Source organism: Acanthopagrus latus, chromosome 12, assembly GCF_904848185.1.
Source record: "Acanthopagrus latus isolate v.2019 chromosome 12, fAcaLat1.1, whole genome shotgun sequence".
Classification (NCBI taxonomy): Eukaryota; Metazoa; Chordata; class Actinopteri; order Spariformes; family Sparidae; genus Acanthopagrus; species Acanthopagrus latus.
Genome location: NC_051050.1, coordinates 5035069 through 5055092, shown reverse-complemented (window position 1 = coordinate 5055092; position 20024 = coordinate 5035069). Strand labels below are relative to the sequence as shown.

General features: G+C 43.9%; 4 protein-coding genes across 10 annotated transcripts; 1 reads left to right on the top strand and 3 right to left on the bottom strand.

Annotated features, from left to right (window-relative positions):
• On the bottom strand, positions 1-1163 carry LOC119030106 (growth arrest and DNA damage-inducible protein GADD45 gamma-like). The gene is made up of 3 exons (XM_037117475.1): positions 1063-1163; positions 746-953; positions 1-634 (listed from the first exon to the last, which is right to left on the bottom strand). Exons 1-3 carry the CDS (start codon positions 1161-1163, stop codon positions 521-523), a joined length of 423 nt encoding a protein of 140 aa, XP_036973370.1. The 3' UTR covers positions 1-520.
• A 2324-nt stretch (positions 1164-3487) lies between these two features.
• On the top strand, positions 3488-7675 carry gadd45gb.1 (growth arrest and DNA-damage-inducible, gamma b, tandem duplicate 1). Of its 2 annotated transcripts, XM_037117404.1 has the most exons (5): positions 3488-3613; positions 3795-3939; positions 6082-6260; positions 6386-6593; positions 6705-7675. In XM_037117404.1, the coding sequence occupies exons 3-5, from the start codon at positions 6118-6120 to the stop codon at positions 6816-6818; spliced, it is 465 nt and encodes a 154-aa protein (XP_036973299.1). In that variant the 5' UTR covers positions 3488-3613; positions 3795-3939; positions 6082-6117; the 3' UTR covers positions 6819-7675. The 2 variants fall into 2 exon arrangements, with proteins under 2 accessions (XP_036973299.1, XP_036973300.1); XM_037117405.1 differs by lacking the exon at positions 3795-3939 and having other exon boundaries at positions 3521-3613; positions 5829-6260.
• A 667-nt stretch (positions 7676-8342) lies between these two features.
• On the bottom strand, positions 8343-13678 carry si:ch211-22d5.2 (serine/threonine-protein kinase NIM1). Of its 4 annotated transcripts, XM_037117171.1 has the most exons (5): positions 13273-13678; positions 12644-12751; positions 11722-12023; positions 10358-10626; positions 8343-9802 (listed from the first exon to the last, which is right to left on the bottom strand). In XM_037117171.1, the coding sequence occupies exons 3-5, from the start codon at positions 11993-11995 to the stop codon at positions 9044-9046; spliced, it is 1302 nt and encodes a 433-aa protein (XP_036973066.1). In that variant the 5' UTR covers positions 11996-12023; positions 12644-12751; positions 13273-13678; the 3' UTR covers positions 8343-9043. The 4 variants fall into 4 exon arrangements, with proteins under 4 accessions (XP_036973066.1, XP_036973064.1, XP_036973063.1 ...); XM_037117169.1 differs by having other exon boundaries at positions 12522-13678; XM_037117168.1 differs by having other exon boundaries at positions 12644-13678.
• A 45-nt stretch (positions 13679-13723) lies between these two features.
• LOC119029934 (coiled-coil domain-containing protein 152-like) lies at positions 13724-20000 on the bottom strand. Of its 3 annotated transcripts, none has more exons than XM_037117173.1 (8): positions 19891-20000; positions 18855-18960; positions 18249-18317; positions 17747-17811; positions 16435-16570; positions 15918-16045; positions 15156-15257; positions 13724-14119 (listed from the first exon to the last, which is right to left on the bottom strand). In XM_037117173.1, exons 2-8 carry the CDS (start codon positions 18958-18960, stop codon positions 13991-13993), a joined length of 735 nt encoding a protein of 244 aa, XP_036973068.1. In that variant the 5' UTR covers positions 19891-20000; the 3' UTR covers positions 13724-13990. The 3 variants fall into 3 exon arrangements, with proteins under 3 accessions (XP_036973068.1, XP_036973067.1, XP_036973069.1); XM_037117172.1 differs by lacking the exon at positions 19891-20000 and adding an exon at positions 19408-19697; XM_037117174.1 differs by lacking the exon at positions 19891-20000 and adding an exon at positions 19295-19318.
• Between the last annotated feature and the right edge of the window lie 24 nt (positions 20001-20024).

Sequence of the window (20024 nt, the reverse complement as noted above, 5' to 3'; positions counted from 1 at the left end):
TTTTGTCATCATTAAATTTCTAAAGTGAAACCTTTAGAGAATTAAGACAATTCTGGAAAGTGGGAAACATTCGCGCTGACTGCAGCTGTTGTCATGCTGCTCAGCGAAGAGGACGTCTATAAAAAGTCCCTTTTTAAGAACGCCTCTTTCTCAGCACCGCTTCTTCTCCTGCTGCGCGTGCTTCAAGGTGCGACATTTGCTCTGTGGGACCACAGGACGCAGAATTCGCTTCTCCTTCCTCTCCAAACCTCATCCGCACAAAGAATGAGGGTCGATGTGTCGCTCTTGTGGCATACCTGACCTCATTCACATAAAGAATGAGAGTCATCTTGGCATGGACGGGACAAGAGGCGACGGTTCGCGGGGGGCCCCTCGGGCCGGCGCCGCGCTGCCTGGACGGGAATCCTCCTCAGGAGTATCCAGGGATGAGAAGAAACAGGGTCATCCTGTTCAGAAGGATGAGTATTTCCAGATAAGATGCTTTACAGCAACTGAGCAAAGAGAGGAGCCGAGTCCCAGATCAACGCCCGGGCAGGCTGATCTCAGGAACCCAGTCGTTCAGGCGGCGGCTCTCCTCACAGAACAGGTGCAGCTTCTCCAGAGCAGGGTCCTCCCAGGAACCTTCAGCTGGGTTCTGTTCACACAGGAAGAGGAAGGAGACGTTAGTCACACGTTTCTGTCAAAAAAGCACCACGCCGAGACCTCTGAGGTGATAATATAATCTGCTGATCTGAGCTCTACATACCGTGATGAGGACGCAGTGGGCGTCTTCGAGCTGGCCCGCCTTGTCGCCAACGATCTCGGCCAGACGCTGCATGTCGCTCACTCTGACGATGCTGATGTCGTTGTCGAAGCAGAAGGACTGGATGAGGGTGAAGTGGATCTGCAGAGCGATGTCACACTCAAACTCCTCATCCACGGCCAGGACGCAGAAAGACACGCTGTCCGGGTCACTGTGGAGACAAAGAAAAGTCTTGTTAGCTGCTGCTGCTCGAAGTCAATCATGTTGGATTTTCAGAGAAGACGCCAAAGTTGAGTTTAAGTCATGTCCAGTCTACTTACTCAGTCATGATTTTAGCGCTCTCGTAGACTCCAACAGTGAGTCGCTCCTCGTTCTGAGCACAGACCAGAGCTTCTTTCAGAGATTTTCCAGGAGACTGCATGGTGACGCTGTAGTTACAGTTCAGCTGATGTGATCACAAAGTCCAGAGAAGAGTGTTTGTGCTGCCTCCTACAATCTGCCAGCATTTATACTGAGGACCCGGCACACGCTCACTCTTTGATTGGCTGCTGGGGGCACAATGGCTAACAACAGGCCTGCAGCCCCTGCCCCACCCTCGGGGACGCGTGCCTATAGAAAAAAAGTCTTAGAAAGTTGGGGGCAGCTTTGGATGAAAGGCTGAGATGTAGAAACTCTCTGACCTTTAAATGATTCTTTATAATGAAACCACACAGAGAGAGCAGGCTGCCGTCGTCAAAGTCCTCAAAGTTCTGGAAGGGTTACAAGTGACCATTAACCCCCATTCATTTGAGGTCCTTTATGTTCATATATAAATAAATCGCAGACTATTTTGATCAAAGATTAATCTGTTTGATATCTCAGGGAAATAAAGTCCAACGTCTCTGATTCCAGCTTCTTATATGTGAATATTTTCGAATATTGAAATTGCAGGGCCACACAGTTATAAAGTAAGCTTTCAAAGTCAAAAATGTATTTCCTGAGTTGTCCAGCCAGTCACTGGCTCCCATTCATTTCTATACAAAGTGAAAATCCATTAGCAGACTCTTGAGACTTGCTTGAACTGTGTAATCATTAACAGAGAGCATGGAGTCTGCATTCATTTTGGTCTGAATTTAGTTATGAGGTAATGCAATGTCAACTCAGGGTCAACTTAAAACTGGCAAAAACAAATACCAACTTGCTGAGACTGAACACAGAGCAAGTTTCAACACTATAGAGAATAATATGGCGAGGGGTAAAACTGAAGTAATCTGGGATTTAAAAACTCAGGTGCTCATCAAGGACAGGGCTAATAATGGATAAATGATTCATTAAAGGTGCAATATGTAAGAGTTTTAATTAAATACCTCCAAAACCTAACCGCTAGCTGCGCAGCTAACTGAGCTAACTGGCTAACAGTAGCTACAGTTGGCAGCTGTTATTTTGGTGATATGGTGCAATGCTCCTCTATTCGTTTTGAGTATGGACTCCAATTTCTACATTCTACACCTTTAACTCATGGATAAACTTGTGCATTTTGACTTCAAGCAGTAAAAAGTGATGATAGAAATATGGCTGCAACTGTCAAATGACATGTGAGTGCTACCAACTTAATTTGCAATATCAACAATATATCACAGACAGCAGCAGTGCAAGTGCAGAATTATACATAAAACATCCTATGACATGTCAGTTCTGCCTCTACTGTGGTTTCAGGACTGACTGATCTGTGTGGTGTGCACTTATAACTGGAAGCCAGCCAGTGACTGGGCTGGTGGTGAAATACATCTCACACCTGACCTTTAGTCTGGAAAAAAAAATAAGCAAACAAAATAACCGAACACGACACTCCCTGATGGTTTCACTTCAGTTACAGTACATTCACGTCAAAGGTCGGTGTAGTCCTGGCTGTCCTCAGGGTGCCTCATCTAAAGGTAAAATCTGTCAAAGGTTAAGGGTCACTTTAAGTCTCCAGCTGACTGATTCTTTGTCAAACCTCAAGTCTCTTGTAACTTTCTTACATTCTTGGCCTGTTTTCTGTGGTTTTATTTAAAAGTGTAACTCTGAGAGCTCTTGTGCTGTAAACTGAACTATGCTGCCGAGCAAAATGAATTCAAAATATAAAACTGCACAGCATGCATTTGACCATGGGCAGCAAATATGTATAGTACAGTGGTTTACTTAAAGATGCAAAATGCTAACACTTTGTGATTACCATCATTAATAAACGGCAGAATAAGAGTAAATGAAAGTAAAAGTTATTTCTCTGTTAACAGTGACATGCTTAAGAATCCATTCATCAAGCAGTTGTTTATTGTGATGTTGGACTGATGCTTATTACAATTCACAGTTGTTTAACAAATGGTTTATTTAGCAGCCATTTTTTGGTATAGTTCACTGTTAATTTACCAGATATTGATGATGGTTATTATGGGTATTAAACGCTATATTTGTGTCTGAAAAGTTAACAGGAGGCAGTGTGTTGATAAAAAAAACACCTCTATGATGCAGTTTGGTACCATTCAAAGTGTGACAACTCTCAGACATCGACCATTTTAATCGCATCGGATGTCAGACGGACTTGTACAACTCATGGCCAGATCCACTGCATGAACTTTTCTTGGAGATCAGGCAGTGGCACGCGCCGCTGCTTTGCATGAGTAAAGCCAGGCCTCAGTCGAGGCGCGTGGCATCTGGAGATGCCTGCATGCTCTATCTCTCTGTCTCCATAGCAACCGAGAGATACCATCTGCCCCCGGGGGGGGGGGGGGGGGGTGCAGCGAGGGCCGGACAAAGGAAGTCAGGCAGCACCTGCTGTGCGTAATGGCCTGTTTTTCACTCGGCCGCAAATATGATTACTTCAACAAAATCCGGATTTGGGCGAAATCAGGTGTAAGTTTGTCGAAGCTTTGTTTGTTTTATATCTCAAAGACACGTTGTTGATAAATCAGAATCAGTCATTGTTGGGCTCTTTCTACATCTACTAAACAATTAGCCAAGTTTCCCGACAAACCAAGTCATATTTGCGCACCAGACGTCAAATATTTCTCGTCCGTATCTCCTTATCTTGCAGCTTTAGACTCTCTCCATCTGTACAAAGAGGTTTAGGGTCTTTGCTGCCTCGCCGCAGGTCATCCAGAAAAGAGCTTTGACCACCAACACCTGTCGCGCGCTGCCGGGGAGGCCTCCGTCTGGCAGATGTGCTTCACCAACAATGGGTGGGTATCGATTTGCACGCGCCTGCCCTGTGGCCATGCAAGCTGATCCCTTCCTAAAATAGCTCAGTGCGTTTGAGTCTCTATCAGCTGGATCCAAATCGAGCTGTGGCCCAAATGCACACCTCTCTGCCGGCTGATGAGCTGATTGCGGCACTGAAAGCGGTGTAGAAATAAACAAACCGATCGTGTCGCTGCGGTAACGCGCAGATAAGAGTCTGGTTGCTTTTTGTTTTGGTGTTTAACAAAAAACACTTTCTGCATTCTTGCAGGTGTTTACAGCTCAAACCAACACTGATTTTATCTGCCTTTACATGTCTGGTCGACTTTTTGGAGATAACACTTTTCATGGTGAAAGTTTAGACCATAAGCTGCCCTCTTTGGCATTCAAATTTAATCAAAACTCAGACAACAGGCTGGCGAATGTGGAGACTTGTAGACAATGGAGCGGCGCGCCCTGGGGTCGGGGTTGACCTGGGTTTAGGAGAGTGGAGAGGGGGGGGCTCCCTCATAGCGACAGTTCTCCATCTGCCGCTCTGCCGTCCGCAGAACAATAGCGCTGAATCAATCACCGCCAACCTGTGTCTCCTGCAACGCCTCTCCTCTCGAGCCCCCTCTCCTCTATTTACGCAGCAGTGGCAGCAGGCCTGACCTGATGCAAGATGGGTTTTGAATTATTATGCAGATGAAACATAACCAAATAAGCACGAGCTGTCGGAAAGAACCCGTTCTATTACTGGCGCAGATGAAATAGAGCCGTGCGTAAAAGTTTCGTCGTGCGTCCAAGAGATCAGAAAAAAACAGAAAGGCTGTCAGCAAACAAGTTTAATTTAAAATAAGGCCACACACACCGATCTAAAATAACCATACAAGCACGAGCTGGCGGGGAGAAGCTGTAATTTTAGTGATACAAGTTAAATGCTAAAAGTGTCGTCGTGCGTAAAAGTGCTCGGAAATGAATAGAATCCTGCCAGAAACAAGTGTATTTGAAATTGTTTAGTGAACACATACACAGAAAATACCGGATAAAATCAAAAGAGCACGGACTGCAGGAGAGAAACAGCTCAGTCAGTGGAAATGACGAGAAAGAGCTGTGCGTAAAGGTTTATTTGTGCTTAAAACTGATCGGAAATAAACCAAAAAAGTCGTCAGAAATCAGTTTAGAATAGCAGCTGGAGACATTTGGTGAATCCACGAACCAAACAACAACCAAAAGTGCAATAAATAGATAAATAAAACTTCACAAGTGTTCCTGCAGAGGTCAGTTCGCGTGGCCCAGGAACTCCCCAGAGTAAATAAATAAAAACCGAGTGGGGATTTTCTGGACAGCTGATGGCCACGTGGTCCGCATGGGCCGGCGGTGCAGACTGCGCAGCACGCACAGCGTTCTGGCACGCGCTGGTCATTTGCATTTGTATGGGGCCCTGTGATAATAGAGGGCTTCTGCGCGCACAATGGGGCCGTTTTATGGCCAGGCCCTAGTCCACAGATGGCATCATCCACCTGCCCTTTCTCTCTTGCTGCTCGCGGAGAGGAGAGGGGGAGGGGACGCCTCACACTTTCTCCGTGTTGTTGCTGAAACAGAATTACAAAAAATATGTTAAATCCAAGAAGCTGTTTGAGAGTTTGTTGAGTTTTCGTGGAGAAGAGTTCATACTTGTAAGTGTCTAAAGACTGAAACGTGGCTGATGAGGACAAATGTGAGCGGTAACTAGTTTTTGTGTTTTCAAAAAGGGACAACCTGAGCTGCCGTGCACGAGTTCTTACACATGCATGGAAAAGCGCAATATATTCAGCGTGCATCTCCGCAGCCACAATCCCCTGCAGTGTTGTCTCAAATCTGCACCAAACTTCTGCACAGTGATCAAACTTTCTTTCTTTTTTTAATGAAGCTATTTTTAGTTTGAGGCCAGGCTGCAGCGCTCGGGAGGGGGGAGCGTGCGTGGCTCGATGACCCCCATCAATCTGCCACGAGCCGGAGTGTGACAATGGCATTATCATACCAATACACCATTCAGCCCGAGCCAATCAGAGCGCAGCGCTTTCAATGGGCCGCACGAGCTGCAGAGTATAAGAGGAGGAGGCTGCGGGTTCGAAGGTACTCTGCTCCCTTTCGGATTTACTCTCCGTGCAAACTCTCTACAGCTCTCCCTTTTGCGGAATATCTCCACCGTCTTCATCATGACTTTCGAGGAAGTTCTGATCCAGAAGCCCGCCGAGCGTGCTCAGTGCACCGGCACAGCGCTGGAGGAGGTCCTGGAGTCTGCTAAAGACAACGACTCCCTCACCGTGGGCGTCTACGAGTGCGCTAAAGTGATGAACCTGTAAGTACGAAACTCTCTGCTCAAGAGCCACAGCTCCCTGATTTATCATCAGTCATGTGTTGTACTTTGGATGTCTTATTTTGGACGGAATCTTATATTTTCTTTTTTTTTCTTTGTCTCCACAGTGACCCGGACAGCGTGTCTTTCTGCGTCCTGGCCGTGGATGAGGAGTTTGAGTGTGACATCGCTCTGCAGATCCACTTCACCCTCATCCAGTCCTTCTGCTTCGACAACGACATCAGCATCGTCAGAGTGAGCGACATGCAGCGTCTGGCCGAGATCGTTGGCGACAAGGCGGGCCAGCTCGAAGACGCCCACTGCGTCCTCATCACGGTATGTAGAGCTCAGATCAGCAGATTATATTATCACCTCAGAGGTCTCGGCGTGGTGCTTTTTTGACAGAAACGTGTGACTAACGTCTCCTTCCTCTTCCTGTGTGAACAGAACCCAGCTGAAGGTTCCTGGGAGGACCCTGCTCTGGAGAAGCTGCACCTGTTCTGTGAGGAGAGCCGCCGCCTGAACGACTGGGTTCCTGAGATCAGCCTGCCCGGGCGTTGATCTGGGACTCGGCTCCTCTCTTTGCTCAGTTGCTGTAAAGCATCTTATCTGGAAATACTCATCCTTCTGAACAGGATGACCCTGTTTCTTCTCATCCCTGGATACTCCTGAGGAGGATTCCCGTCCAGGCAGCGCGGCGCCGGCCCGAGGGGCCCCCCGCGAACCGTCGCCTCTTGTCCCGTCCATGCCAAGATGACTCTCATTCTTTATGTGAATGAGGTCAGGTATGCCACAAGAGCGACACATCGACCCTCATTCTTTGTGCGGATGAGGTTTGGAGAGGAAGGAGAAGCGAATTCTGCGTCCTGTGGTCCCACAGAGCAAATGTCGCACCTTGAAGCACGCGCAGCAGGAGAAGAAGCGGTGCTGAGAAAGAGGCGTTCTTAAAAAGGGACTTTTTATAGACGTCCTCTTCGCTGAGCAGCATGACAACAGCTGCAGTCAGCGCGAATGTTTCCCACTTTCCAGAATTGTCTTAATTCTCTAAAGGTTTCACTTTAGAAATTTAATGATGACAAAAATATTCTTAGATATAAAAAAAATAATAATAAAAAAAAAAAGAAGTCTGTTCTCTAAAGATTTTACTTTAGAAAATGACGGAATTAAGCTAATGTTAAAAAAAAAAGATGAGAATTTGTAAGATTTTCTTATAAACGTTTCATTATATACTGAAAAAAAACGAATGTTAAAAATGAAAATATCTGACTTGAGATGTGATGATGTTGTGATCCTCATGGAACTATGTTGGAAACAAATTAATTTATACCATGATGACTTTCACGTTAGAAATTGTTGGAATCAAGTGGAAAAAGACTAATAATAAAAAACACAAACCTGATATTTTTTGTTGTGGCTTGTTTTCACTTTCTGTCATACAGCGGGGTTTGTGTTGGAGTCGTGTGTGTTGAGTGTGTTTGGGTGCAGGAGGTGGTGCGGGGTCAGAGGGAGGAGGGTGATTACAAAAGTTTAAAACTCAGCAGATTTGCATGGAAGGCGCTAAGGCCTGTCATCTGCTCCATGCTGCCCTGTAGTAAAAAAAAAAAAAAAAAAAAAAATACAGAAAAAAGACTGGGTCCCTCCTCCAGCACAACTCATCTGCATGTGTATGGCGCAGCACACAATAGCGGAGCTCTGGGCCTGTCAGCTCCAGCGGTCCGCACAGAGCGCCTATTGTCTGGCCTGCAGATGTCTCCGCAGCCAAGCTGCGCCATCTGCCGCCTCCTGAAGGTGGGGGTCGGGCAGGGCAGGGCTGGGAGGAGCCGGGGGTTACTGAGTTTTCAGTGCCAGAGGGGGCAGCCGGGCCGGGTCTGGCCGGTTTGGGCCGGTTGTGGACTCGGAGAGGGGTCCCGACTATCATCTGGTGTCCTGCCAGCTGCCGTCGGGACTATTATTTACTCGCACGCACTTAGTGAAACTTTGGTAAACAGGCCACAAAGACGCGAGATCAGCTCTGTGTGGGTGCAGCAGCAGCAGCAGCAGCCACCTGCTCTGCGCCTCAACAATCAAATCTGCGTGACGCATCAGTTCTTTTTTCACCACTTTATTTAGTTTTCCATGAACAATAAGAATCCTTTCAACAGACAGAATTGGTTTAAGTGTCTGTGAGATTTCTCTTTATCAGACTTACAATGCTGCCCGCTAAACCTCCACTGTGCACACTGAAGGACTGAAAAGCAAAAATCAGGTGCACAAATATATTTTGCAAGGAACTTCTCTTGGGTCAGCTGATGGAAATCCACTTTAGACCAGTGCAGTTTTTTCTTTTATATCACTGCAATCTATTCTTTAATGGCTCTCTGACTCGGGGAACATGTTACATGACGTTTTGTATTTTCTGACATTTCTCTCATTTTTGCTTCTCTTCTTTGGAACACTGCTTATACATATATAAATACATTTACGTCTCTAAAAATCCTTACAAAGCAAATCATTTGAGAAAGGCAAAACACTCTTTAGCTGAATGTATAAGGATGCTTTTACAACTTTGACTTTTCTTTTTTTCATCAGGCACTTTTACATATACCTTAGGCTATACCAGAAAGTTGCACTGGAGGGATTAAACATAGGTATCAAAAGCTTAAATGTATTTGTCATTAAAAACTACAAAACACTTTTCAGTGAACAATGTAAAATGTTCAATAAAAAATCACTACTGCTACTAGTTTTGTGTTTGTATAAAAGAAGGAGTGTGTATAAAAGCTGCTGAAGCATCTCTTTCAGTCTGCTTATGAAAGCACACACAGTTTGGAGGTGTGTCTGAGGCCCCTGTAGGCCCGGAGCCCCTCCCTCTTGGGGTCCCTCACCATCCCTCGTACCACTGGGGGACTGTCGCAGCCCTTCCTCTTCTGGGCTTGGTGCAGCAGGATTCGATACACCCCGGTGATGGGGCTGCGGCTGTCTTTGAGCTGATTGTTCCTGAGGTGCTCTGCGGTGATGCCGAGCTCCTCCAGCGAGCTCCTGACCTCCTCCTCTTCCTCCTCCAGGCCCCAGGGCTCCGAGTCGATCAGGCTCTGCAAAGAGCTCGTCGGTTCGGAAGGCACCAGCGACCAGGGAAACTCCACAGGTAAGAGCCAATCACAGCCCAGCATCTGGTCGACGGCATAACGGTCCGTGGGGGACGTCTTCAAGATGCCCTTGATGAGCCTCTGGCAGGGCCCGGGCACCCACGGAGGGACCATATAGGCGGCGTCGATGATGCAGCGCCGCAGCTTCCCCATGGTCTCAGCGCGGAACGGCATGGTGCCGGTCACCATGAAGAAGAGCAGGACACCCATGGCCCACACGTCCACTGGGGGCCCCTGGTAGCACTCGTCCTTGAAGAGCTCCGGGGCGGCGTAGGGTGGAGAGCCACAGAAGGTGTCCAGGGCGTCGTTGCGGTTTGGAATCTGCGTGCTGAATCCAAAGTCGGCCACCTTGACGCAGCCGCTGCTGGTGAACAGTACGTTCTCCGCCTTCAGGTCCCGGTGGATGACGTTGAGGCTGTGCTGCACATGAAATATAGAAGCTGGTTACATATTTGTAAATATCAAACAAAGCTGAGATAAATACTTTTCTGAGGTGACAACCTGGACGTTTTATTTTACACCATCATACATACATCATTGATGCTTCACTCCTGTCTATAAGATTCTAAAGGTAATACATAGTCATCACAATTTCCCAGAGCCCAAAGGGATGTCTTCAGATTGTTTCCTTGGTATAACCAACAGCATAAAACCCAAAGACTCTCCATGTACTGTCAATATTTAAGAAGCTGAAACAGCTAATATTTGACATTTTTGTCTGAAAAACGACCCAAAAAACAGGAGTTCTAATTTTCATTCAATCAACTAATCAATTGATTTACTAATTGTTGTAGTTCTACTGTCATCATAATATGTAATCATGTAGTATTTTGTCAATTTTTCTGACTACAGTGTTTCCCACACATTCATTTATTTGTGGCGGTTCTATCTAAGTCGGACTATCAAACAAAAAAAACTGTGATGTGAAAAAAGAAATCGAAAGCTGGAGCTCAGAACTGTTTCTATGTCACGTACCATATATTTGATGGCAGAGAGGATCTGGGCGAAGGTGATCTTGCTGGTGGTGTCCGACAGTTTTCCCTCGTTGCAGATCTTGTTGTGGAGGTCTCCTCCTCCCGCGTACTCCAGCACCAGGTAAAGGCGGCTCGGCATCTCCACCACCTCGTACAGACACACCACGTTGGGGTGACGGAGCACCTCCATGCTGCTGATCTCCCTGGAGAGCAGACGCTGGGCCTGAGAGTCCAACCGTGTCTTATCCAGGATCTTCAGGGCGACTTTGTCTATGGGAGGGACAAATGAAAGGACAGGAAACCATTACACAGCAGTCTAGCTGTCAGCAACAGCAACAAGGGAAATATGAACTATTGTGGACTTTTGACGAACAACAAATAACTTAAATTGAAATTATAAGTCAGTAGACAGGAAATAATTCAGTGATCATGTTTGAAATGTACTTAGTGTATATTTAGATTAAAGTTTAATATTATTGTAAAGTGGATTGCTGGACAGACTACAAAATTTGTTGAAGGACAATGATAACTTGTACATTTCTGCAAACCCCATATATGTACATTTCATATTATATTTAACAGTTAAACAGTAGGTTTCATCACATTTAGATAACATATTACATACTAAGAAGGGGATAGGGCCACTGTTCAAGGCAGTTTCAAAATGTACATGCGATAAACCACTACTGGTTAGATATGGTGTGATTACTTTTGACATTTCATAGATGAAATGTTGACAAAAACATGAAAACAGTGGTTGCAGCTGTTCTATGGACTAGGGTTCTGCTATCTGATCTGAAATCCAGCAAAGACTGTTTAGGTGCATAAAGCTTGGGTTTGGGTTATTTCTGAATGTAACTTATAAAGAAATGTATCTTTGAGACTGCGCAAATCATCTACATCTGTGCATGTCATGTCGAGAACACACGGAATTCCCATGTGAGTGGCTCGCTCTCTGAGACTGAGAGACTAGTGTTGTAACATTGTGTTGCATGATGATGAATGAAATTAAACAAGCATTATACCTTTCGGTCTAAGCTCTGCTCTCAAATGTGACAATATATGTTGGATTTAGTAGAGTTGGGTCTGCTATGAATGACACAAGTACATGCTGGGTTCAGGTCTCAGTTTTAGGCTTGTGCTGGACTCTACCAACAAAGGTGTGCAGGTCATCCTTTTCTTTTTTCCTATGTTTGGCATCACTGCTCATCCCTTTCCTTAGGACGTTCACAAGGTGTTCTGAGTCTCTTGTAAATAAAAAGGCTAAACAGTGAAGGCACATTTATCACAGGCCAAGGAAGTGTGACTATATACAACAGAGATTTAAGGATGGATACTGTTACGTTGTTTGGAATGAACACCTACCTTTAGTCAGGGCATGAAAAGCCAGTTTGACCCTGGAGAAGGTCCCGCAGCCAATCTCCCCGCGGACCTTGTAGAAGCCCACCCTGCGGCCTATGATCAGCTCCTTGATTGTATTCTCGTCCTTGCACATGCTGGCGGTGAGCTTCTGCAGAGGGGTGAGGCGCGGCGAGCCGTCGGCTTCCTCGTCTTCTGGGCCGTTTTCGGAGCTGTCCGTCAGACTGTAGGTGCTGTGGTGGAACTTGGAGGTCGTCACCTGGTAATGGCTTCCAGGCATGTTTGCAGCAGGCTGGAGACAAGGTCATCTTTAAAAAAGACAATATAGTATTAGGTCTTTGCCAGCTCATGGTTTGGACATGCAGTGGTTACTTTTTACCCCCTGAAAATACTGATAGGATGTTCAAAAAGCCATATTCATTATTTTGCAAATTTTCCAAACATCAGTAACATCTGTATACTCAGTAACATCTGAGTATACAGAAAGGGTTAACTTGTGAGACCAGATGCATTAGTATATCAATGACAGATCAATGGCAGCATGAAATCTTAATGAGGAAGCAGTCATTTGAAACACATACTGCATATACTGGTGCGACCATGTTTCCCTATTAATTACTTAAAACCTTATGTCTGTGAGTTTCCCTTCAAATTTCCTCTAAAGATCACCACCTCTACACTATGTAATCTCTACACCCCAACAAATACTAATACTTAGCTCTCTTATGCAACGTTAAGTACTCTATATTAGTTTAACTAGAAACATTCAGCTGCAAAGAGAAAAAACAAGATTCCTGTTTTCTTACCAAGTTTCTAAATTGCTGCTCTGCATCAAAACAAAGTGGTGGAATCCATTGCAAGCGGCACAACAAAAGAAGTTGTTCTTCTGGCACAGCAACATCCAGGAAAATTCAATTTGTTCACTTACATGCTAAAGTCTCACACAGTTTGCGTTACTGCAGAAAGTCCAGTCCCAGTGAGCAGAGCGCTGCCGTCATCGTCTGCCTCTCTGTGCTCTCTAACAGAATACTGTACACTGATGGACAAAGAGAGAGGAGGGCAGGGGGCACACATGTGTTTGAGCCATCAGACCAGTGTATACAGTGTACATGCCTCTCTGGCCCCACCCCTCACAGCTCACCTCTCCCTGCATTCACCCTCTACTCCTCACTGATAGACGGAGGATTAAGGTGGTGTCATGAACCATAATCCTGTTTGAATTTAGGTCTGTCCCAATCTCTTCAAATCACTCACATCAGCTCAGGGCAACAAAAATGGGGCCAACACAACAAAGGGGACGACAAATATGCACATGTGTTCATATCCGCAGTTTGTATATTCAGAACGCTTTAGTTTGCAGGTGTAGCGGAGTGCTCCTTGTGTGAGTGATATGTTTGCAGCTAAGGTTTATCTCAGTGATCTTCTGGCTTTTGTGAGGATGAAACCTTATGCAATGGTATTACCCAATGTTCCCATTGAGATTAGCTCCCTGTCCCCTTTAGACGCTGGCTGAGCAGCAGAGATAAAGAGATTACAAAGCATGAGGTCACACTTCACCTGGCAGCGCGTGTTCATTCAGGTGATGTGTCCCTGTGAGGAGTAGTGGAGGGACAGTGGTTGTGAACAACTTTTAGTTTATCACAGATGTATTAGTAGACCTACGAAGTCTAGTATCAACTGGGCTCCAGCCCCACTCTGCTGGTAAAAATCAAAGTTGATCCATATAAAGAAACAGATTCTTCAGGTAGACTTAAAGGTTTTTAGGCTACTGGGAAGAGCAGATCTTTGCAAGCGTTTGCTTGTTTCAAAACATCAGCATTGGAAATCAAGAGTTCTTCCTTTCCAAAATATAAAGACTACATGTTGAAGTCAAATGAACTAGTTCGACTCCAAAGAAAAAAGAAGAGATGAGTTAAATTATTTATTTTTTCTTTGAATGGAATAAATTTGATTCACTCAGAAGTGTGTCTACACCTCCCCCTCCCTTCCTCCCTCCCACCCTCCCAGGCAGGCGTCTGATTAGATTAAAGCCTTAGACAGGAACACAGCCTATGTTTAAATGTGTTCTCTGCACAATGGTCACCCGCACGCTGGGTGGTGAAACTGCAGACCTAACTAAGTATGACGGTGCACAACACAGAAGCATAGTTAAAAGAAATGCTTTTAAATCAGGCTAAAAGACAAATCTGGAAGTTTAAAAACATTTCCGTCACTTCTGCCCCTCCTGTGCACCCGCAGAGCTGACAGATCAACAGCTCGTTAGCCTCTAAACAAATTATATCTTTCTCTTCTTCAGACGGCCGTCGCTGAGGCTGCAGGCCCGCTGGGTCTCTTCCAGCTCTTCGATTCTCTGACGCAGAGCCCCAATCTCCTTGTTCTTCTCCTCCTGGAAGAACTGCAGCTTCTGAGGACACACGCACAGATAATCCTCACGCACAAACACTAGCGAGAGACAATATAAACAAAAGATGCAATCTCTTGTTCTCCGAACAGCTCAGCTGATGGTGACGTCCTATTACAACATCACCCACTCAATTCTAATCTGATTTTCAGTGCTTCTTGTGAGTGCAACAGCTGGTAATGTAATCATGTGTGGTGTGCTTTCTAGGTAGCGACTGCTGTCATTTCTTTTTAGTGATTTCTTTTTACTGATAAACACATCGATCATCAACTGGCTGATAAGTGGACGATTGGAGAGAAACAGCTGTTGACAATATTTTGCAGACAACCATCAACAGAACTCATTTGGGTTCAGACTGAATGGCAGGTGAAATTTAGAAGCAGGGCAATTGTATATGATGTTAACGTATCAACCTGTAGTGCTGACAACCCAACCGGCAGAATAAATGTTGGCAAAGTACGTTTCCCAGGGATATGTCGATTCAGATACGGTACTGTTTATATGACACGTATGAAATGTACAAATTTGATAGAATTTGCAGAATCACACAATGTCATTATTTGATTTTGGTGATTTTGGCTGCAAGAAATACTGGAAGAAAATAACAATAAACTGGAGTTTCAAGCAAGTTTTGCGCGCACAAATCCATGAACTTGACAAACCTAAAAATGAAGTCTGAACACCCATGAAGGCTTCTTTCTCTGGGAGACTTTCGTCGCTCGGGCATATAAATAAGCTAACAGGGCATTCTGGGAGGTGGGATGTAGGCTGATGGTACTAAGAAGGTGGGACTAACAAGATGAGGTGTCAAGGTCAAATCTCTTATACTTCGCACAGGTCTTTGAGATTTGCAGGCCCAGGACTCACACACTGACAACTAAACCGTGCACGTTGCAGGATCACACATGTGAGACATTTTCCTGCTTACCAAGACCTTCAGATGCAAACTGATCGCTATCTGAAATTGTAATGTAACTTGTTAGTTAGCTTCTATAATGAAAAAAGAGAGGATGTGGAGGGCACAGTGTGGGCCGCTCACCCTCTTGAAGACACTCTGTGGAAGAAGGTTGGAGCCGTGTTGCTGCTGCTGCTGTTGGCTCTGCTGAGCTGTGCTCTGAACTCTGGCTAACTTTGCACCAAACTGCAAAAACATACAGAGATACAAAACACCAAAAAGCTCAGACAGAGGCTGACGGCACAACAGGATTATACTTACCTGAAAAGACTTCTGCTCATTTTAATGAGCTTTCCTGAAAATACTTGAAACTGATGTGAACAGTGTCATTGCAGCTAACTAGATTTGTCAGTATTGTTTAATCTGACAAATCTTCTAATTTCCTCTTTTATCCAACCAACAGTCCAAAACAAAGACTTCATTTGCTGTCATAACCAAAGACAAGCACCAAATCCTCATATTCAAGAATGTGATGTTTGATATTTTTGCTTTAAAAAAATACTGAAACATTTAATCAATTAACAAAATAATTGGCAATGAATTTTCTTTTGATCGACTAATTGTTTAAGATCTATTGCCCAATTACATTTTAGTTATTCTTTTCTGCAGACGGTTTTACTCAAAGTATTAACCATTTTAACCACTGCCATCAATACCATGCATTCACATTGGAGCTGACTGACAGGTCCTATAAGATATTCCTCATTGGCAGGAGCTTCACATCAGCATATAAATATGAATTAACCAATGATGAGTCTATTCCTATGTAAACCAGATTATTATACAACAGCTTGTTTATGTATTACATGGTTCACCAGTTTCTTCACAGTGTAGATTTTCATTTACCTCCATCTGTAACTTGAGGAGCTCGCTCTGCCTCTCCCTCTCCTGCTCTTTCAGCCTCTTCTTCATCTCCTCCACATCCGCATTCTTTTTCTCCAGCAGCTTCTTTGCTTCAGCTTCTTTAGCCTTCACTGGAGTACACCATCAGCAGGCACAGGACAAATGCAGAGCAATCTTTAATACACTTATTTAGATGTGCTCTGTTGTTGTCTGATTTCATTTCTGTTCTGCTGCCCTTCTCTGCTCTGAGGCTGTGGGCTGACAAACCTTTCATTTTTTTTCTTGTTAAGAACTCCCACTATGTCATTTTGACGATGTCATAATAAAAAACAAAGTAGCAAATGCGCTAAACTTTTTCCTACATTGCAACCACAAGTGCTAAACATTAATTTCGGGATATATCTGATGCACTCTTTATGTCTTGCATTAAGACTTTGGGGTTATTTTGTGCATGTATAATGTTATTATTCCGGGAACATCTTACACATCTCCGTGTATGAAGCATTCTGTGAGCTCTTACACTGATTGACAGCCTGTCTTTGGGCCTCCTCCACCTCCCTCCTGCACTGCTGCCTCACAGTCTCTAGCTCCCTCTTGTGTCGCTCTCCTTCCGCTCTCATTTCACTGACCAGCTGCTGAACCTCAGCCTCTCTGTCCTGACAACGGGAAAAAAAACACATCACTGACTGATGTTGAATTAAAAATTACTATTTGGCAACATCTGGAATGGCTATCTTGTTCTGAGGTTTTTGAAAGGCACAAAAGAGCTTCAAATCTATCAGCAAAGAATGAAGAGAGTCCAGTCAACATTGACTCGAGCTAAAGTTACAGTCCTGGAAACCTGAAAAATGCTTCTGCCTCGTAGTTTTTTCCACAACCAATGTTGTGTTCCATAACATACATTTATATTAACCTTGCACATTAGAAACTGATACTTAGAAAATGCTACATCAACAATGCACCATCTCTAACCACAAATTCAATAGAATAATTTTGTCAACAAAAATAAATTCCTGCCTGAGGAACACAGTCCTTTGCTGCTCTAGATCTGACTGATGATCAGTTGTACCAAATATTTTATTGAAAAAATCAATACAATAAAAAATGACACGCTGTCATTCTGGATGGACTGTTTTTCCTGCAGAGCTCTCAAAGCTTAATACTGGTGTCTGCAAAATGTAGGGGTCTGAAACTGGGCATCCCTTTAGACACTTCCCAATCCTCCTCGTACCTTGCTCAGTTACACTCATTTTACTGGATACCTGGATACAACTGAGCCAGGACAAGCTAATGTTGCTGTTTGACATATACATAAATAGTGGTCCGTCTGAAGGGACTTATTCGTTAATGGCTGGAAAAGTGGAAAAAAAATAGTAACATTCCCTTAAATCCCTGTGTCTCCAAACAATCAATTTAAACAAATCACACATCTTTGGGCTGTTTTCTTTATGATCATTTTGATAATCAAGGCAATAACTGAGTGTCCCCTGAAACTGTTTGGAGACCCTACACCTCTGGCATAATTGATAGTGACCATGAACATTCACTCACCTGGATTTTGGTGTCAAGTCTGTAACAGAACATTCATGTGGAGAGAATAAGTAAACTAAATGGAGACTGTGACTGTCTCCTGTGGAAATGACACCCTTGGGTGCAGGCTACAAAAGATGAATAAATGTCTGTGAACATTAGCAACAATAATGCCGAGATATAGTAAAACATTACCTCATCCACGGGCCACATACAGAAAAGGGAAACATTCACTTTTAATTAAACTTGTTGGTTTATATTCAGTTAATGTGATGCTTAACTCTGTCAGTGTCAGGTCTTACCTCTGCCGCTCTCTCACACTGCTGTTTCAGGTCGGCCATGTCTTTCTTCAGTTTCTCATTCTCCACTACAACATGGAGCAGTTTCATGATATGATCCTTACAAATAACTCCATCTTTAATTTTACTACTATAACAGTGGTGCTTTGGGCCTATCCATGATTATGGATCCCAAATACTAATAACAAGTATAATACTAAATAGATGTCAAACAGAATTTAATACATTTAACCTCAAAGCAACACCATTACACACAGAACTGGGAGTATTTGTCGCTGACTGGTGGTTTTCGTGGTAAACTCGTGCAGCAGAAGAGCTTCAGGTTGGCCCTGTCTATTTTCTATTCCTTCATCCTCGAGCTTTTAAATATCCAGGAATGATCTTTAATTGGAACACAACGATGCAAACACACACACACACACACACACACACACACACACACACACACACACACACACACACACACACACCAGTGTGGTTTTGTCCAGTGGTTTAGTACATTTACCTCTCAGGTTGCACTGCTCCTGCAGAGTCTGCTGTAGACTGTTCACAGTATCAAGAAGGCTGGTCTTCTCTGCAACAGGTAGAACAATAGAATTAATGGCTTTTCATGTCGTGCCATATATACAGTATGTACAGGTTCCAGTATATTACAACTCAGTTAGTTTACACCACTGCTTAAACAGATCTGATGTGTTGCTGACACACAAACTCACCCATCCTGCAATTTATTTCCAAACAAAGTAGTGGAACATGTTTGTGCAAATACACATTAGAATAAGTTCAATTCATATTCTCTGCTCTGACACTGAGCACTGTCTACTAATGCTGACCTGCAGTAGAGTGTTTTAGAAGTTCCCTAATATGCCAGTCCTTTTTTTTTTAGGAAATCTTTTCCCTGAACTGAAAACTGGGTTAGGGGAAAACCAGGTAAGGACTGTCATTGGGCCAAAGCACCAGCAGGGGGAGACAAACACCAAAACAAGCACCACAGGGACTCCACATGTCCACAAATACACACTGCAGCGAAAACGCAAGATAAATTAAAAACAAACAAACAAACAAACAAACAAAAAAACCTCCAGGCCCACAGGAGAGGGCATAAACTCACCTTCAATCAGAAACTTCTCCTTGGTCACATAGAATTTCAGGACTCTATTGGCATCCTCCAGCGCGACATCCAACATGTTGTTCTTGCCATGAACCTCTGTGATCATCTGTTGATCAGAGTTCAGTGTGTCATTCAGAGTTTTTCCTTTTGAGATAATCTATCTATCTATCTATCTATCTATCTATCTATCTATCTATCTATCTATAACAGAGATTGGGGAAGTGGTTCAATTAATTAAAATACTCTACCATACAATATATTGAGGAAACATGCAATCAAGTGACTAGCACTTTAACGTTAATTACAGACTTGATACATTGCTAACCACATAGCTAATTAACTTCTTTGAAACAGTTTTATGACTAAGGTCAGCACTTTCCTTAAGCCCCTGTAATTATCTATTTGCAGAGGAGGGATGTTTCTTTAACCCATTTTCATACTTTTTAGACTGGCTTGTAAAGTCGCAAAAACAGAAAAGAGTTGTCAAGTTAAGGGAAACGGCAGACGTCCGTTAGCATCTATGTGTCAAGCTAGTTAGCTGACAGTAACTTACCTGTTCCAGTCGAGTGAACCTCTCCATGAAGGTTTCCAGGTTCACACAGTTTGGCTTTATCATTGTGCCAGTTCAAGGAAGACCATCCGAATGTAAAAGATGACTAATACTCCCGCTTCAGTTAAAACTTTTGGGTTAAAACCAAATTTAAAGCCAGTTATAAACGAGCTACGCAGTTGTTAAAGCTAGCTTAACCACCTTGCACGAGCTGGTTAAACAGCATGCTCAGAGAAATGTCATGTGAGTGTACTCTCAGCTGCTGAAATATGATTTTACACACTACTTAAAATTACAACACATTTCAGAGCATAGTCTGTGTGTGTGGATATTTACATTAATGCATAATGTAAGTAGTTTTGCACCCCTTAAAGGCTCCTGGCTTACTAAATTCACCTTAGTGTTAATTCACTTGCACCTAAATTCAGTTTTAATGCAGTGCCTTCATATTCTTATTTAGTGTTTTCCTGGTGCTGCTGCACTTACTTAGGCCACATCTGTAGGGCAAAGTTAATTCCTCTTTGTGCACGCGGTAAATTAAAATACTGTCACCTGTACAGTCTCCCTGCAGTCCTATGGGAACATACAACTAAATAGGCCTGTGCTTAATAACAGGAAGT

What these genes read in the sequence shown, in the direction of transcription:
- si:ch211-22d5.2 (XM_037117169.1), bottom strand. Translation starts at nt 11,995, where the DNA reads ATGCCTGGAAGCCATTACCAGGTGACGACCTCCAAGTTCCACCACAGC. An exon ending in TTTTCATGCCCTGACTAAAG is followed by an intron (nt 10,627 to 11,721) that starts GTAGGTGTTCAT and finishes TCCCTCCCATAG; the next exon opens with ACAAAGTCGCCCTGAAGATC. An exon ending in TCTCTGCCATCAAATATATG is followed by an intron (nt 9,803 to 10,357) that starts GTACGTGACATA and finishes TTTCATGTGCAG; the next exon opens with CACAGCCTCAACGTCATCCA.
- gadd45gb.1 (XM_037117404.1), top strand. Translation starts at nt 6,118, where the DNA reads ATGACTTTCGAGGAAGTTCTGATCCAGAAGCCCGCCGAGCGTGCTCAG. An exon ending in TGCGCTAAAGTGATGAACCT is followed by an intron (nt 6,261 to 6,385) that starts GTAAGTACGAAA and finishes TTGTCTCCACAG; the next exon opens with TGACCCGGACAGCGTGTCTT. An exon ending in CCCACTGCGTCCTCATCACG is followed by an intron (nt 6,594 to 6,704) that starts GTATGTAGAGCT and finishes CTGTGTGAACAG; the next exon opens with AACCCAGCTGAAGGTTCCTG.
- LOC119030106 (XM_037117475.1), bottom strand. Translation starts at nt 1,163, where the DNA reads ATGCAGTCTCCTGGAAAATCTCTGAAAGAAGCTCTGGTCTGTGCTCAG. An exon ending in AGCGCTAAAATCATGACTGA is followed by an intron (nt 954 to 1,062) that starts GTAAGTAGACTG and finishes TTGTCTCCACAG; the next exon opens with TGACCCGGACAGCGTGTCTT. An exon ending in CCCACTGCGTCCTCATCACG is followed by an intron (nt 635 to 745) that starts GTATGTAGAGCT and finishes CTGTGTGAACAG; the next exon opens with AACCCAGCTGAAGGTTCCTG.
- LOC119029934 (XM_037117172.1), bottom strand. Translation starts at nt 19,470, where the DNA reads ATGATAAAGCCAAACTGTGTGAACCTGGAAACCTTCATGGAGAGGTTC. An exon ending in AGTGTGAGAGAGCGGCAGAG is followed by an intron (nt 16,571 to 17,746) that starts GTAAGACCTGAC and finishes TCCCGTTGTCAG; the next exon opens with GACAGAGAGGCTGAGGTTCA. An exon ending in AAGACAGGCTGTCAATCAGT is followed by an intron (nt 16,046 to 16,434) that starts GTAAGAGCTCAC and finishes GGTGTACTCCAG; the next exon opens with TGAAGGCTAAAGAAGCTGAA.